Genomic DNA, 18,770 nt, shown 5'->3' with positions numbered 1-18,770 from the left:
ATTTCGTCTGCACCTGGCACCCACAGACTAATTCTAAATTGCCTTGCAGACAATTTCTATATAATTGCTGGCTGTTAATATTTGTGAGCATCCACTGCCAGCCTTAATTAGAGTCATATTCCTGTGAGTACACATGGGAGGTTTATGCATTCTAATCTTGCAGGCCTTCCCAGTTGAGAATGTGGTTATTTTAGAAATTTTGTCGACATTCAGACTTAGTGAATCGCGCATTAATCCCAGTGGTGCGCTTGTATCCCGGAGTTCAATAGAGCCTCTCTAAATTTTGACAAAGCAGCTTACTGTAATTCCATGAAGTTGACAGTTGCTGGCTATTGCATCATCATCCAAGGCTGTCAGTATTTCAATCCTCCCTGAGTGGCCGAGCCAAAGACACAGTCGTGTGTGTGTGTGTGTGTGTGTGTGTGTGTGTGTGTGTGTGTGTGTTTGTGTGTAGTATACATTCATGTTTGCCCTTAGGGGTGCCGATTCTGCAGTCCCGCAAATGGTTCTGAAGATGAAAAAGCATTTGATATTTCCTAATTCTTAAAAAGTTTCCCTCAGAGTGTCAAAGTGCATTTAGGAGAAATATTGTGAAGTTTGTACAAAGCAATCATCAGCTACTTGTAAGTCCTACCCGGTTGGTTGCAAGGTCACCGTAAAAAATATATCTGATTTAGCACAAAAATCTTTGAATTCCATCATGAAAAAACATGGAATTATTAAAAATAGAAAATGTGTTTTGAAGGCGGCAGCTTCAACAGGAATAGATATGATGCAGGAAGCAGTACAATCTGAGCTGAATCTTTCTTCTCCTCTCTTATCTTGTCCACCCGAATATGTGTTTTTATCTCCCAATGCTTTGGTGCCTCATTCTGGTGCCTTTCATGTTATCTCAGCATTGTGGAGGATGTACTTTATGAAACATTAAATGTATGTGATTTATATAATATCTACATTCAGGTTTGATCAGCGTGTACCTCCTGGTATGATGCAGCTTGTGCTGTGTGTCCGCAGGATCAATAAATAAAGCTGTGCAACATTATACAGCAGATAAAACATGAATGTTACGACTCACAGGCCTGTTGTGTTATATCGAGAACTTCTGTCAGGAAGTGTTTTTATTGAATTAATCATGTGGTTTAGGAGCACAGAACAACACTCTCGTAGTCATACTTACTCCTACTGCATTATCCTGACAGTAGATCTACAGAGAGGTACAGGATACTGTACTTTGTCTGCTACATAATATGATTCATTTCTGACCACAACACCAGCCTGCCTATTTCTCATGCCTTAATGCTGTAATCAAACTGAACCTCTGAATGTTTGACCTGTTTCTCTCTCCAACAGATCCCGTCCCAGGTAGGCTGTTTTTAATTTTTTGTCTAAACAGATTGACATCGCATCACCCACTCTTATGTTTGATTCACAAAAAGCCCACAAAGCTAGTGAGGAGCTTACAAAAGAAGCATGATGCGATGAAAAAGTGCACAGGTTGAGGACATCAAATCAGTTGGATATTGTTTCGTTTTTTGTTTTTTTTCCTGCAAATTAATTCTACAGCAACTGTCATTCTCATGCAAAACTGTTTTTCCAAAATAATTAATCTGGTGAAAGCCAAGGATAAAGGATTAAACTGCCGATGTTGTGTCGTTGTTATTGTCAACAAATCCAGTGAAAAGACCAAAAACATAATTTGTTTGTCCATTTCACGATGCTTCAGCTCCCGCGGCCTGTCTGTGCTCCTCAGCCTCATGCATTTTCATTCAACACCGGCCACCGATATGTTCTCAATATTTCAAAAGGTTTAATAATCTCCTAACCAGCAGAGCAAAGTAAACATCAGTGGCTGCGTTCATGATAATGAAGCAACATGTCACTCATATTCATCATAGTGTGTTTTTTTATCTTTTGGACCACAGTGGAGGTCTATGACTCAGAGAAACAAGCTGACCAACAGCGTATCAGACCCAACAACGTATCAGACCCAACAATGTAACAGACACAACAACGTATCAGACCCAACAGCGTATCAGACCCAACAGCGTATCAGACCCAACAACGTATCAGACCCAACAACATATCAGACCCAACAACGTATCCGACACAACAGCGTATCAGACCCAACAACGTATCAGACCCAACAACGTATCAGACCCAACAACGTATCCGACACAACAGCGTATCAGACCCAACAACGTATCAGACCCAACAACATATCAGACCCAACAGCGTATCAGACCCAACAATGTATCAGACCCAACAATGTATCAGACCCAACAACGTATCCGACACAACAGCGTATCAGACCCAACAACGTATCAGACCCAACAACATATCAGACCCAACAACGTATCAGACCCAACAATGTATCAGACCCAACAATGTATCAGACCCAACAACGTATCCGACACAACAGCGTATCAGACCCAATAATGGCAAAAACATTGCTATATAAGAAACATATTTTAGAGTTAGACATTTCCTGAAAAATGATAAAAGAAAGCGCTGACTCATCCTGAACTCGGGGGCGAATATCTTCATCTTTCATCCAATAAACGCTTTGTTAATTTTTATGCCGCTGCCAGAGCAGAGTGTTTCTGGGCGCTGGGTCTCATGGATTACTGTACAAAACACAACTTTCTAACTTTATTCACCAGTTTGGGTCAAACTAGATCTTATTTTATGGAGAAGGTATACTGTACTCTACAAGTCCATCACTAGCTGCCTGTTTTACTGGAAACACATACATATGCTGAAGCAAAAGACACACCGCTAGCTGTTTTTTGTTTTTTTGTTAACTTTAAGGTTGACTAAGGTGTATAGTTCAACAAGAAAACAAGGTTTCTATGGAAATAAAAGCATCACTTAAAGATTAAATGATTTGCCTGAGTTGAGGTTTGAAATTCGATTTTGAAATGTCCATTCCAACCTCAATACAATGGAGGTGAACAGATTGTTGTTGGTCATGCTTTGCACATCTCGCTCCAGGAACTGTCCTTGTTCCTCTGGGTGCTCTTACACTACCAACAAGTTTTGTTTGGCCAGTTTCTTTGGTAAGAAGTAGCTCCAGTGGAAACTGTTGACAGGGACGTCTGAAGATGATGTCGAGTGACTGAGAACAATGTTCCTCAAAAAGCACATGCTGCTGCATCTTTTTTAGATGGCACTTTAAAAAGCCATAAGTGAAAAAGGATAACACTCAGAAAGTGCTGAAACTATCTCTGTGGTGGATTTCAGTTAGAAAATGTGATTTTTGTCATTTGGGTGAACCACGCCTTTAGTGCTGAACTACCCTTACGTTGAGTTGTTGCCTCAGTGTGCTTTCATTGTCTCTTACTTTGTACACACCGCAGGGCATTTAACTCAGCATATTGTGTCCCTCTGACAAAGTTTTATAAGCCCAGGCTGCAAACTTCCTTCAAAGGCCATTTTCTGAAATGCCTCGTCACTACCAGAGGTTAGCCAACGAGCCAATGAGGTGGCTCTTTAGTGTCCTTTCAGAGGTGACCTGCCACTGACAGCTTTATTAATTATAGTTTCTTGAGGGCTATGGCCTATTTGTAAATCCACCTCTACCTGCCCTTGTCTCCCTTCCCTCTGAGTAGTCGTACGCCGGCCTGCTTTGTCTGCAGAGAGCTGGGTGCTGGGTGCTGCTGATAGCTAAGGTGAGGGTGGTGAGGTGAGGTGGAGGAATCATGTCGACAGCCTCCACCGTGGCTCGTTCCACCCCTCTGAGTTTCATTTCTCCCCCCATTCATTTTTCATTTAAGAAGGTGACACAATATGCTCTCAGCCCAAGAGGCCAAGACGCACCATCGATTTCCCCTCATATTGTGAAGCTCTGATGCTTCACTCAGCTCGAGCCGCTGCCGAGCTCGTAGGTTAGATCGCAGCAAACCAGGACGAACCGATAAACACACTGTATTCCTGTAAACACGACGGCTGACTCTCCTCGCTTGTCTGTAGACATTTAAGTAGAAGCTGAATGCCAAGATGTAAACAGCCAGCAGAGATGTGATTGAAATGTTAAAAGCTATTTAATGAGAAAATGCACTTTTCTTGTTATGAACTACTGTGAAAGAGTGCTGGTAATTAGGGCTGAGTCGTTTTTTAATAAAAGACTGCTCTGTTGAGTAAAAGAGCGAGGAGCACGGGGGCAGACTCGTGGACATTCTTAACAGCAAAAGTTCAAATTAAATCTTTCTGACTGATTTTTTAATGCGTGGCAGCGATCAGGAGTGAACAGGTTTTGGCACATGGCCTTCATCAAGTTAGTGGGCAGTGAAAAAACCCTGATGAATGCTAAATGTCAGCAGGTTCATTTCTGAAAAGCTGCTGTGCATCAGAAAGTGGTGAAAACATATTATATGCACAGGCTGTGATAAATGGTCCCTGACGATTTATAATACAATCACTTGATTTAATAATGTGCTAAAATGATTTTCATCACATAATGTAGAGTCTGAAGTTTAACTCATTAAAAAAAAAATTAAGCTTTGGGAACCATTTTTATTTCTGATATAGTTTAATACAAATTGAACTTTAAATGTCTCGCTCTGATTTACAGTGAAGTTTAAAATGAACCTTTTAGAGTAATTCTCAAGTGATAGCTAGGGCTGCAACTAATGATTGTCATCATTGATTAATCTGCTGATTATTTTCATGATTAAAGGATTAATCATTCTTTAAAATGTCAAAAATGTGTGAAAAACACTCGTCAGCCCAAAGTGAGCTCCTCAAATTGCTTCTTTTGTCCAACCAACTGTCTGAAAGCCAAAGACTTTTCAGTTACTTCAGTAAGTTACAAACGCAGGGAATGTTCGACATTTTTGCTTGAATAAGAAATATTCAATTATTTTTAAATAGTTTTCTTTTAATCCACAATTCGATTAATCGACTAATTGTTGCATTTTTGGTGATAAACACCTGAACATGAACAAGAAAATTAACCTCCATCCGCCCCACCGGTACTTTACAACACGTTATTCTGCAAATCTATATATGATTCTAAAAAGTAAATTATATTTCGTTCGAAGTTAATAGTTCATAGTTTGTGAGAAGAAAAAAAAGTTAAACACTTTAACTTTTATTTTTCACAATTTCCAAAATGAAACTTGTAGCTATTTAAAAAGTTTGGACCCAGAACAGGAAAAGAAGTTGACATTTTATTAGGAACAATCAGAACCCTCTTTTCAAACAGTTCATTCACTATTTCAAAATATAACAGCACCTCAAGACTATAATCCAAAAAGCTCATGCTTTTCACTGCAGCATGATCTGAACAAAATAGCAGACATTCGCTGTTGGCCAGACGGATTCATCACACCGGAACAGCGTCGACGGGCTCATTAGCTTTGGGGGCTTCTATCTGCAGAGTCATTTATTCTTCTGTTTGCTCTCTTTCTTGTCTAGCACCACATTTCTTTGTTCACTTGCTTAATAATCACAACACAGCATGAATTAACCATAATTCACTTGGCTCTACGTAAGTTAGCGTCATGGATAGGTTCTTCTGTTTGTTTGTTTTTTATTTTAATACGCCATACGAGTATTGAAGTGCAGCATGTTTTGTGTAGTCGTGGATCGTGCATGTTAACCAAAGCGTAACAATTTTGGCCTTTTCGGATGATATTTGTTATTTTGATTGACTGTGTGTCTGCAGCTCTATTTTTCCTTGTTTTTGTTTTGGAGAGCAGCTTACACTGTGTAACTTCCACCCTAATCAATTATACCTCGGTCTCCTTCCATCAGATCACTTTCCTCTGATTGGAAAAATGACATGTACCAGAAAACAATTCTTCTTAACTGGGATTTTGACAGTTATTTTCCTCACTTTCGTCGCAAAATGGCTTTAACTTTTGACGTAGATTGATGGACATTGCTCTACAATGTGCCTTCTTGTAACATTGTTATATTTTTCATTTCCTATGCGATGAAATAGTTTATCTTCTCTTCTGCACTCTGCAGGCTCGTTGCACTCCCATTGAAACGTTTCATTTCCAGCTTTAAATGCCTTTAACCATCACCGCTGCACTGTAGCAACAACATCACCATTGCTTCAAGTCATTAAGAGTTTTGTTTTTCTCTTTCACTTTCTCTCACTGGCAGGACTTTGGAGATGATGGCTCGCTGTACATCACCAAGGTGACCACGACTCACATGGGCAATTATACCTGTCATGCTGATGGCTACGAGAAACTTTTTCAGACCCACACTCTGCAAGTGAACGGTAAGACACAAGAAACACAAAGTCTCCTTTCACTCTTAAAGTCCAATTCAAAGTAATTGCATTTGTTTACGTCTGATACGGCAAACATGTCTGTTCTGTAAGTCACTTTTAGTTTCTATGGTGTCACGATGGCGCCCCCTTGTTTAAGCTGCCACCGCTACAGTAATACCGTCATTACTGTAACGTAGACGAATACAGTGAACGTTGGCGTTCTGTCACAGACGGTGCAGACAGGCACAGCAGCCGTCTACACAAAACAACAACACTAAGTTTCCTGCAAAATGCTTCTTCTGATCTAACTTATAGACATGAACACACGTCTCTTCCTACTGTACAACATATCCTGTCAGATGAGCGACCAATCAAATCTTCTATGAAGAGATGTGCTCTGCCAACGTTAGCTTGCAGGCTAGATGGCTAAATAGCTCGTGCAGCATGTAAGCGTACCTGCAAATGTCACTTTGGCCCAGTCAGATGCTGGAGTGGTATTTACTCTTCAGTACCACTAACGACACGCTGTCTGCCCATGACATGCAGGTTACAGCACAAGTTTGTTTACTTGAAGTACTTATTTCTAGGACACAAAGGTCCAGCACTCCCCTGTGTTAGTGTGAATAGCTGTGGATGAAACTCCTCATCAGTGCTGATGCTTTAAGGAAATGGGGGAACTGTGTGACACCATGCAGCTCTCAGGAGGCAGTCGTAACAATTAGTACTGCAAAAGATGTTCAGCGAGACCGGCTGGGGCAGGACCTTTCTGTGCGGACTCTGCATGTTGCAGTCTCCGGCTTCCTCCCACAATGCAAAGACATGCAAAAAGGAAAGTTGGGTTAATCTCTAAATTATCCTTGAATGGTTGTTTGTCCCTATGTGAACTGGCGACTTATCCACCACTTGCCCAATGTCAGCTAGGATCGGCTCCAGTGACCGCGAAAAGGATAATCCATATTAGCATTTGATTTAAATACAAAATATTGTTAATATCTCACTGACGTAACGAGCTAAATGTGACTCCTACTCCTGCTGTGATGCGGTTTTATCGTAACTATCATCGAGTCATGCTGGACACTTGTAACAAATTTGAAGAAATTCAGGAGCAGCGAGATCTGTTAATATTGCATTCATTTTAACAAATGCAGATCCTTCTTGATATTTGGCTGGCAGATAGGATGACCAGTAGAATTAGATACCACTGGAGAACCAATAGATAAGCCAGATGCCCGTTTTCTGTCAAGAGTTTTAAAAGCCACTTTATGCTAATTGGTTTGAGGCGCTCTTCAGTGTGATGAACCTGCCATGTGAATGCTGAAACAGAGATTGTTCAGAGAGGGCAAAGGTGTAGTGGCTGGATTGAGACCGACTGTGTGCTTTCTCCCACTCGGGTCCTAATGAGTTGAATGTGAATAAGCTCCACATCTTCATTCAATTTGACAGACAGTTAGTTCATTATCATTCTGAAAAATTACTCCAAGGTTAATTGCAACGATATACAGGTTATTATACCAAGTATTGTGTTTATGGAAACAGAGTGAATCTCAAGAGGCAGATTACTTTTGGTCGTAATTGTTACTGAAACTTCCAGATGACCTTTTTACTGCAGACTATGGATTTCACATTCTAAGTCTGTCTGGAGTCTGCAGGGACCAGCTATCAGCCGCCATGACTACTGAGATTTTCTAAAACTCAATTAAGAACCAGCTGAAAAAGAACTGGATTCAGAATGCTGTCCGTCACTCCAAGGCCACAAGAGAACGACAAGATTTACAGTATTTTAGTTTTATTCAGAAGAGCTGAAGAATGAGGCACTCGTACAGCAGCCTGACTTCTGTCTGAGGCAGTCAGAGAGTAGCTCCTGCATTGTGAGCTTGTATAAAGGATTATTTTCTTCCTTACACACCCAAACTGACTCATCACAGGCATTTTGTGTCAGTCTCTTTGTGACGACACAGTAATGATGTCCTCTTTTTACGATATATTCTCCAAGATGTTTGTGTTGTTGTGGTTATTTGTTATCTTCAGCATGTTGGTGTCGGCCCTCGTTTTTGGATCTATAGCTCTTTCTTTGAGGCAGTCACCTCACTGTACCCACACAAATCAATAAAGTTGCATCTAATTTGTACTGTGGCTGCAAAGTTTGTCCACTCTCCCGACCACTTTAGCAGAAAACAAATCTTTGTTTGGGGTAAATTAATGAAAGTCTTGGTCGAATCGTCAAATACACCAAGCAATTCTTCTGCTGCTGGAAAATAGATTTATTTTTCAGGCCTGGAAAGCTGCATTCATTTTAAAATATAATTTGAAATTTAAGTATTTCTGATGGGTAAGATGTAACAAAATGGGTCCTAACGTGTTTACTTGTGCCTGGCAGCATCATCTCTTATATCAATGATACAGTATTTCAAATTATGCAGGTCCGTCTCATTTCATGAATGCCTTTTTACTGTTTAATGATCTAAATATACCGTATCCTCGTGGCTTGTAGTGTGTCCTGGTGACCCTGGCAGTGATGTTGCTAGGGTTCACAGCTCCTGGCCTCCTGAGTGAGGAGAGCAGCACACTAAGACCTGATCTGCCCGATGGCCAAGCCTATACCTGTGGGGCCTTGTTAGGAAGTAATGTGAGACTGCCCCATGTAAGCCCTAACTGTAATCTGCAGGTGGCAGGCAAAGGATGCGGTGTGCTGATCCCTGGCTACAAACTGTCCCCCGGGACCTGGAATGCCATATTTCTGGTGGGAAGGCTCCGGGGCTAGAGGTGGAGCCATTACAAGTAGATATATCCAAGTGGATAAATAGTATTTGAGCCCACCTCGATGCACAGCAGCAGCTCTGGAAGCAGAATTGATCGGGGCTGGGCTGTTATGGGGATATTCACACGTTGGAGTTTTCCCTGCAGAGCGAGAGGGTTGCCTACATGTGACTGCATCTTATAGAGAGCGGCAACGCTGACTGTTGCTGTGCCAACACGTTCTCACTCCAAGCTTGTCAAATAAGGCAGATTGATCAGTGGCCTTAAGCTTCAAAGCTCTACTTACCCCTTCAGCATCGGATTTGCACACCCAGGGCTCTGTAGTCTAGTTAGCAGTAATACATATGCAAAGACTGGTTACACTTTTCAAAATGAACCTTGGTCACGAACATTTCACAATTAATGTCATATTATGACTTAGTTAGGTTCAGGCACAAGAAACACTTGACTAGGTTTAAGGAACGATCACGCTTTGGGTTTAAATTACTACGTTGCTTACATAAGTTCACTTACTTAGGTAGTTTACTTGTGTTACCTGACTTATGTTACATAACTGAAAAAGTCACCCTTAAAACTTGGTCTCACACTTGACTTGACCCTCTCCTGAGGCAAAGTCAGGTGTAAGACCTATCCAAACCCCCCAGCCACCCTCTGACAGAGTTTTCTTGCTCTATACTCCTGCACTGAGGGGCCAATATACTCTGAACTCCTGTTTGAGTTTGGAGTTTGCTGACTTGGAGTGTCAGGTTGCAACTCTTGAGTGTGTGCAGGGTCCAAAATTAACTTTTCGGTCTTACCAGGCAAGATATTTTTCAACGGGCCATAAAACTGCTTACGATAACTCTGTCACCAGTTTATTAACTCTTTGCAGTGGAGTAATTAGGAGGAATAACAGCTGCAAAGACTAGCTGACTCATTTATTAGTTGATCAACAGAAAATTTCACTGTAACTGTTAATATCTGAATATTTTTTGGTTGTTTTTAAAGCAAATATACTAAATATTTTATGGTTCCAGCTTCACAAATGTGTTGATATGTGGCCATAGAGGCATCTGACATGCCCTCGATTTCTACATCTTACAACACCCTCTTATTTATTTATTTTTTTAATTGATATTCATACTACGTATAAATAATATCACAACTTTGGTTGAATACATAAAAAAAATTATTCTGACAGTGGTTTTCTTAGAATTATTAAATTTTTCGAATAATGGTGTATAATGCAAAGTGTTTTTTTCACAGCGTTTGATTCTTTAAAGCAGTGAATCCTCTGTGGACTCAATTTGCTAAATTTTAATGTGACTGTTCTGACTCCTGTTCTGACTCCTTGCAGTAAATAATACATCATACAAAAACACAAAGGAAGAAGAAGAAAATGAGCCCAACCTGAGCACAAACACAAGATGACACTTCTTTTTGAGGCAGAAAAGAAAGAGCATGCAAACACGGCACCGTGGCGTTCCCCGGAGATCCGTTACGCTTCTTAATTTCTGTCGCAGAACTTTTTAAGAACAGCTCTGGTATTATTTTTTAGGTTTTTTTCTTTTGTTTTACCCTTGAAAAGTGCTTAACTAGCAGCTATGTGATGTACATGTATTGCATTTGATTCAGGCTCTGGACAAAACGGTCTGGGCTGGATTACTCCCACATGTCCCTTGGAGGCATGGAGCTCAGGTGAGAGTGTAATCACAACTGAGAGAGGAGGCTTTCATCATGGTGTGTGTATATTTGTCATGGTGTGTGTCTGTGAACCTCAGTGTGGGTTGGCAGTACGTCATGGTGGTTGTGTGAGGGAGTGTTTGAATACATGTGACGGAGAGGATCCAGGATCATGTGAGATATTTTGAGTGTGTGTTGTTCACACGTACCCGGTCAGTTCACAAAATCCAATCGTTGTGACCGCCATTTTTTTTTTTAGCAACAGCCACGGGTCCAATTTGATTGAAGAGTTGTAACAAGTCTGCCAGGCTTAGTTGGAAATCTCCCAGTAGTGTGATGGCGAAGTGGTGTCCTGCCACGGTGTCTGTGCTCTTGTGTGTATGGGTGTGTGTCTCTCCACGCCTGCTCATCTTCTACAGAGCCATGGCCGACGGGAGCCTTGCTGAGTGATTGACGACTGGCTGGGGAGCTTTATGATGGAGCTGTCAGCCCTGCTGTGTCGCATTCTCCCGGCAGTGGCTCTCCTGACGCTCTCAGGAACACATCAGAATGCAACTTCTCTCTCATCTTGTCTGAATTGAGTTTTGAGTGGAAAAATCCCACCAACCGTCTCGCTCCCTTCATTTTTATGACTGTCCAAGCAAAGGGAATGGTGATTTGCTCGCACATTGGTGGAGTTTGTAAGTGAAGTATTTCCAAAACGCACAGAACCGTTTTTTCCTGTTTAGAAGGCGAAGCAGACTTTCATGGTTCTGTGTAGCTAATAAGGCTTTTAGGGAGCTGCTGGAAGATGCAGATTTACTGTGAGTGTAGGAAGAACATTTATTGATGTCTGCAAGCAAAAAACTGGATGTGACCAAAGCTTTTTAAGATGCTTTCAGTGATTTCATAAATATATTCAAGTTATCATGTAATGTCATTCAGTATCAGTATACGAGTAGAGTCACTTCAAAAGAAAAGCCAGAGGCGTATCTGCTTTTCCAAGCCTTCGGTTTTACTTTGAAAACCGTCATTAACAGCGAGGAGAGATGTCAGAAAGCAACAGCGAACAAACACCCGATGTGTCAGGTGATTACTCAGAGACGCTGATGATGTCACACACCTGAACTGCATGATTCACACACACACACATCCATCAGCACCTCTCAGTGTCATGTGAACAAGTTCATCTCCATGTCTAAAACTGCCATAAGAAATACTATATATTAATATCATTTCCAACTTTCACTGGGTTACATTTTTCAACCAACATCAGTCCTGATAATATCTACCAAATGTTTATTAATGTTCAGGGTTTGAACCAGTTTGTTAACACGATGCCATGCAAGTTTTATTATCAGGCCCCTATAGGACACAAGGGAAATAGCATGTGTTGTGTCTGTGGGCCAAAAACGTGGGCTGAGGTTGAAATTTAAAATTGAAAAAATGAAAATCTTTTTCCGACTTGTATGCAATATGTCTCAATACAGCCAAAATGATCCACAAATTAAAGTTAAAACAACATCAAATGTATCAACAGTTGCATGAAGGTAAAAGGAAGTAAGAAGTTTTGACATATATTTTGGACACAGCCAGAGAATACTTAACCTTAAAGGTGCAATATCAAATAATTTATGTTTAAAACATAAAAAAAACCCACTGTTAATAGAATGTGAAGAAATAACAGTTTTATATCAATTATATATGTATTTTGTTGCAGTTTCTTGGTTAGCATGCTAACCAGCTAGCCTGTAGCCTCTTTGTACCTCAGGCGGTGGTGGTCACCAGCACTCCCCCAGTGCTTCGAGCTCAGAGTCAGCTTATAAGACCGTTAGCTGCCCAGTTAACTGAGCTTACTAGCTAACAGCAGCCACAGTTTGCAGCAGTTAGCGGTTACCATGGTGATATGCTAACCCCTATTTGTTTGGAGTTGGAATCGAATAGGTGTCCAATGCTAGCATATTGCACAGGATTAACTGGATTTGAGGCAGCTAGCTTACCCTGAAAAACAAGACTCAAAAGTAGAAAAAACTCACAGATAACAAGTCAAAGAACTAATACGCTTCATCTAGAACCCTCATCAGCATAATCACAACCAGCACAGACGACAACATTTCAGTGAGGTTCAACAGTCTGCGCTGATAGAAGCCATCTGTGAATGAACCACCTCCCTGACTGAAGGAGGAGTGACGTCAGAAGAAACGAGGAGTAATATCACAAAGATAACGTTTAATAGGCTGATTAACAGAGACTGGATACTGGAAACTATATCCTCCTGACACAGACTGTAAATACAAAGAAACAGAAAACACGTATCTCAAAATACAACACAGAAAACCTCTCATCATTATGTATGTGACCTTCGTATTGTAATCTAATTAGTCCATGTTTAAAACTGTTCATGATGCAATACATCAGTCAACACATGTTCTGTGCAGATAAAGTAGATTTGAGAGAGATCTACGAGTTCACCCTGTTCATCATACATGTATCAAACCACACAGTCTCATGAAGGAGGCACATATGAATTTCAGAAGGTGAAAACTTATTGAACATTTCCAAAAAAATGTGGTTGAGTCATAAAGTATCTGCTCCTGATTGAAAAAGGTGAAGGAGGTGTCAGTATTCACTAAACCACGACACCTGTGACTGATCAAATCTGAGGGATTGGATTTAAATCCCTCTAGTAACTATTTCATATCACTCTGTTTCAAACTAAAGATGAAGACAACTTCAGTTTCACTGACTTTATAATGTCATATCATTTGTTGTGTAGCCACCTACAGCTGCTCCTGTTGATTTCAAAGTAAAGCCGACAGCCTGAAACTTCAAATACGCTTCTTTTGTCTCAGCTCATGTGTTTTAAATATCAGTGGATCTTTTGGTTTCAGAGACCACCGTCATACCTGCATACAGTCTGCACTCTTATTTGTAAAAATGTATTTTATCAATAATTATACTGATTTTTATCACTTAACTCACTTAGAAACCCCTCTGTGTCGTTAATGGTCGTCAGTGCTTATTTTAAACTAACAACAATCATCCAAATTCTCCTGAAAATATCATCTGAATGTGTTTTGATCTTAATTACATACATGAAGTATTCCTCTCAGTTTCTAATGCAACAGTGAAGCATCGACGGTTATCCACAGGCTTTTTAGCCTTTCTCCATTTCCAAACTGTCTTCTAATTAAATAGATTGTCACTATTGGCTTAACACACTTTCATTCTTTCATTCTACCTCAGGGGGGATAAAATAATTTACAACACTTTATTAATCTCTATCAGTGACTAGTTGGAAGTGCAACAGCATTAATAGGCGTCTCCACCCCCGCAGGATGTACTTTCTCTCACAGTCACAGGGGGAATTCACTGACATGAGCTTTTTCTCAAATAATGGGCCTCTAACTAAGGAATGACCTTTATTGAGCTCTATGGGCGGCCGGTGGGGATTGCAGCAACATTGATAGGATTGGCTCCTCCTACACGAGTCTCTGACAGTCGCTCCCATCCCCCAGAGCAACAGGGGGGCAGTAACTGATGGACAGCAGTCACATTTTCACAGTAGAGATAAGTAAGTTAGATATTCAGAGCGGATACCTGACAGAAAGATCTATAAGAGCTAATTCAATGCAAACTGTGGTGCCACAGCTTTTTAAATAGCTTCTCGGCTTCAGAAGGAGGTGAGAAGTGTTGGGCTCTATTGTTGTGGTTATGAAAGGCAGAAATTCAGCACTTAGTGAAACAGCATTTATTCATTGATGTTTATCAACAGTGATATTGTGCTCCCACCAGAAATAATTGGGTATTAGTGCTCTGAGGTCTCTTATTGTCCCTTTAATATCTCCGTCTTTTCTAAATTATTGTCGGCAGCACTCCATCTGCTCGTCTAATACGTCTCATTTTCATACTTTTTAGAATCGACAAAACATTCAGCACGAGGTGAAGTCTTCCACGGTCAAGGATAAACTTTAAATCTTAACTTTTAGGCAAATTGGTGGTCCAAAAAAAGTCTACAGTTCCATTAGCCTGATAATCTCTCAGACTAAATCAAACTAATCAATACAGAGTTACGTATCCAACCGGCCAATCATATTTTCAGTTGACAGGAAAGCTCTGGTACTAGTAACCTGACACATCTGTTGGTTTGTTACACAGAACCATCTGGAAAAGACTGTTTGGAAAAGGGCACGCACTTTGAAAAAGGCTAACTTCAACCAATTACATCAACAGCAGGTGAGCGCTCCCAGCAGTGAAGCCTGTTGGTGATTTAAAGTGTTACTGAAGCCAGGCAGGAGGAGACAGACATGTTTTCCATCAACAGAAGCCCTCCGTGCCCTTCCTCCATTCTTCTTCTTACATGAAATAAATGTCCCAGGTGATATAACTGATGTCGCAGCAGCAACACTGACCTCTTGATGAGCCACCTTTGTGGTTTTCAAATGAACAGTGGCTTCTCTCGCTGATTGTCACATCTCAGCCACACCGTAGCCGTTCTCTCTAGCTGCCAGTATTTGCTCGAAGGACACTGATTGGTTGAACCATTGTGTGGTCCACCATAAACGCTTAGCTTGAAGCCTGGCAAGAGTGATTTGTGAGATCACAGCTGCCTCGCCAGGTAACAGTACTTTTATACTGAATATGTTCTGTGAGTTGACTTATACGATCCTCGACAGCTCTGCTGCTATTTTTCATTAATGTAGCTAGTTAAATAAGAAGATGGTGTCTTCATTCCTGTCCCGCCAGTTTAGCTCTGATTGGTCAATTGTTCCTCTAATCACGTGACATAACCACCGATAGGCACAACAACAATCACTGAACATCGGACATCTGTGCCTCTGTGCATACCATCCCAAAATCCAAACCCAAGGATCAAGAACATTTCAATTTGTTATCTTCTGATATTAATTAATTCCATAGTATTAATACTTCTTCCCTTTAGTCGGTCTGATACACCACATTGTGTAAATATCATATTTTGATTGTTTGGGCAGATATTACGATTGTGATATGATTCACGATTTATGGGAATGAACATTTTCACTGAAGAAATCATGATGATATGTGACGTTTGTTGAGGTCTGTACCAAACAAACAGGTTTCTTACATCTGGAGAACAAGATTTGTCGGTCAGGACGTCTCTGCAGCTCGGCAGTACTTCACTATAATGCTGTTTTGTGACACATTTTACCTCAATCAAAACGTTCATCAGCTTCTGTGATTTGGATATTGCACTTGGCCTTGTTGCGATTTGGACACTCCATTCATACGCCCATTTGTTTACTCTGTATGCTCATTTTTCATACAAATACATGAACAACATTTCTGTGTTTCCCAGCGTAGTTAATTATGCCGCGCTGAACTGGGGTGAAACCTGCACAGGAACATCACTTGCCTGTTTCAGGAAACTAGGCTGGGTTATTAAAGTTTTTGGCTCACAGTGGGTCCCTCCCATCACAGATGTTTGGTTGAATTAGGTCCATGAAACCTACAGAGGACTCAACTTTCAACTTCTGCACCACTTCACCCAACCTCTATATACCCATTCACAGCACTGATGAGACCTCCACTTACATACTCTGTAATTACACCTCTACACGCTGCACCCACACTTTTACTGTAACCTTTCTGACTCCTGTAGTGATGTGAGCGGCTGTGATTGGATCATAGGCTGACATCTTCAGCACCAACCAGTTCCATCTTCTCAAATCACACAGGCAATTTACCCAAAAAGGTTTTGAGATGAGATCTGAGCTCGACATCATGCTATCCATTTTCTATCAATAGCATCAGAAGAGATTTCTTTACACTGTATTGGCTCCAAACAAGAGACAATCCTGGCCATAAGATCCTGTCTGCTCTCATCTGCCTGAAGGTTATAAAAATAAACCATATATGGCATCTTTTAAATCACCTTAATTTAAGCCTCCAACATCATTGAGATTTCCTTTATTTCACTCATATTAAGAGTAATACGCAATAAAATACGCAATCAAAACAATTCAAAAGAGGACAACACTCTGAAAATACCTGCACAGTGAAGTCAAGTGATGTGAGATCGTCGTCTTGAATTGTTCAGTGAGAGTGTCAATCTCAAAATGTGTTGTAGCAACCCACAATAAATGTTGGCGATGTACGTCTGCAAACCACAGAGATGTTGAAATTCTACCTTTCTAAAAGTTGCAACCTTACATTTCTTTAGGTTACATTTTCGATTACATGTTGTGTCATGGCTATGTTTATCACCTGGTTAGGTCGAGGCACAGAAACCACTTGGTCAGCGTTAGGTAAGGATCATGTTTCAGCTTAAAGTTTCTGCTTTCGTTGCCACAAACATGGCTGGAAATTGTCCCGAGGTCTCCGTAAAAACATCCAGTGGTGTCGTGCTTACAAAGGTTGAAATGCCACTCATCAAAGATATCCAGCGGTTTCACACTCACTAATGTTGAAACTCAGTCTCGAACTCTGGCTTGGCAGCCCTGTCACCTTTTTAGTGAACAAAGTGAAGCCTACAGACATTTCTGATTACATTTTACCATCTCAAACATCGGCACGGATGGATGAGCGTAGTAAAGCACTGAACACCCTTGAAGCAGCTGGTGGAGATATGTCCCGACATTTTATTTCTTCTGTTTCCACTAACGCTGTCCATCACTGTTCTCAAGCAAAACCATCATGTCAGTTTAAGTTCAACAGGGCAAATATCACCACGCATACAGATTACAGAATACACAATGCATTTACTTTGCTTTTATACACATTTTACTCAAGTGAAGTTTCCGTCCCTGACACCATTCCACTTTAACTGACCACTGTGGTCGTAATACATTTTTGTTTTTTGGGGGCTTTTGTGTTTTTTAGGCTTGCAGGTCTATTATGTTTTAATTCCAACACACTAATTAAAGCAGCTTTGTGAGATTGCCTGAGAGGTTTTATTAATGAGGTGCTCAGGGGAACCTGGTCGATCCAAGCTCACACTATACGACTGTTGATTAATAGATTGTTGTGGTTTTGGGCAAGGAAACAAAGGTACATGCCAGGTGTGCCATGACCCCAGAATCTCTCCGCAACCACACACAAACACAAACAAACGTATCCACACATCGTGTCATTCAGTCTCACAGCGATCAAAAGTTGATAAATCAGTAAAACAAAGCCTAAAGTTTACATCTTTAATCTTCGATATGTTACGTATTTATCTCCTGATGATCAGTTTATTGAAAACTGAGCCTGAGAGAAGGGAAGTGTTGACTGTTTGCCTTGCCTCCATAATTAGCACATTTATATGCACGGTAATATCTTGATCTAGATCACCTGGTATATTAAGTTTGTATGGAGCGTAGAGGAACCTGGTTATTCAGCTCCATTCATTCTTGATCCTAATTATCCAGGTCCCTGACCGTCTCCGTCAGTGCAGGTCAGTCTTTACCTCTTTACCTCCTCCACATCCTGTGTATCCCCTGTGTGGTTTAGCTTCTACATCTTCAGTAAAGGAAGAAAAATACAGCTATGAAATTAAAATTGTTTTTGTTATAATTTAATTGGCAGATTTACTCGTCCACGGGGAAGTTTTCAGATGCTTGTTTCAGCCTACCATAAGTCCAGAACCGCAGAATATTCACTTAAAACAAAGGAGAGCAGCAAATCCTCTCATTTAAGAAGCTTGAACGAGCAAATAATTGGCATTGTTGCTTGAAAAGTTCATCAAATAATCCAGTTATCAAACAGTTTCCAGCTAATTTCCAGGAGATACAGTTTACTAATCAACTCAATTTATGAATTCAGCTCTAATCCTCTTTCACGGTCAGACGTTTGATTTCATTTCATTAAGTTGATCAAATTTCCATCAGAGTTCTTGTTTTATTGACCAACTACACTTGTTGCATTTACAAAAATATAAATGTTTTTGTTCCCTTTTGAATGAGTTGGAGTAAAAGATTTAAGAACTTTGTGTTCACACTAAAGGATGATTTCTCTTAAACTTTGAGGACAAATTTGTAGAAGTTGTTTTCCTGAGCACACTGAGCCAAGATAATCCATCCACCTGGCAGGTGTGGCATATGATGATGACACAGGCGGGCCGTGGACCGGTCCCCATTATTGTCCATTTTAAAATGTGCAGTCTTTTTTTTATATAAATACTTGATTG

General features: G+C 40.6%; 1 protein-coding gene across 2 annotated transcripts in view; it reads left to right on the top strand.

The window, feature by feature from the left end:
• The window catches only part of fstl5 (follistatin-like 5), a 194,583-nt gene that overhangs the window by 128,115 nt on the left and 47,698 nt on the right, over window positions 1-18,770 (top strand). Inside the window, exons 8-9 of one of the 2 annotated variants that reach the window (XM_084353822.1) lie at window positions 1,351-1,362; window positions 6,112-6,232. In XM_084353822.1, the coding sequence (XP_084209948.1) occupies window positions 1,351-1,362; window positions 6,112-6,232 (133 nt within the window). The remainder of the gene's footprint in view (window positions 1-1,350; window positions 1,363-6,111; window positions 6,233-18,770) is intronic. The other variant, XM_084353823.1, reaches the window with a different exon arrangement.

The sequence above is a fragment of the Pagrus pagrus genome, assembly GCF_965226575.1.
Source record: "Pagrus pagrus genome assembly, chromosome: 5".
Taxonomy (NCBI): Eukaryota; Metazoa; Chordata; class Actinopteri; order Spariformes; family Sparidae; genus Pagrus; species Pagrus pagrus.
This window is presented reverse-complemented; position numbering and strand designations above follow the sequence as displayed.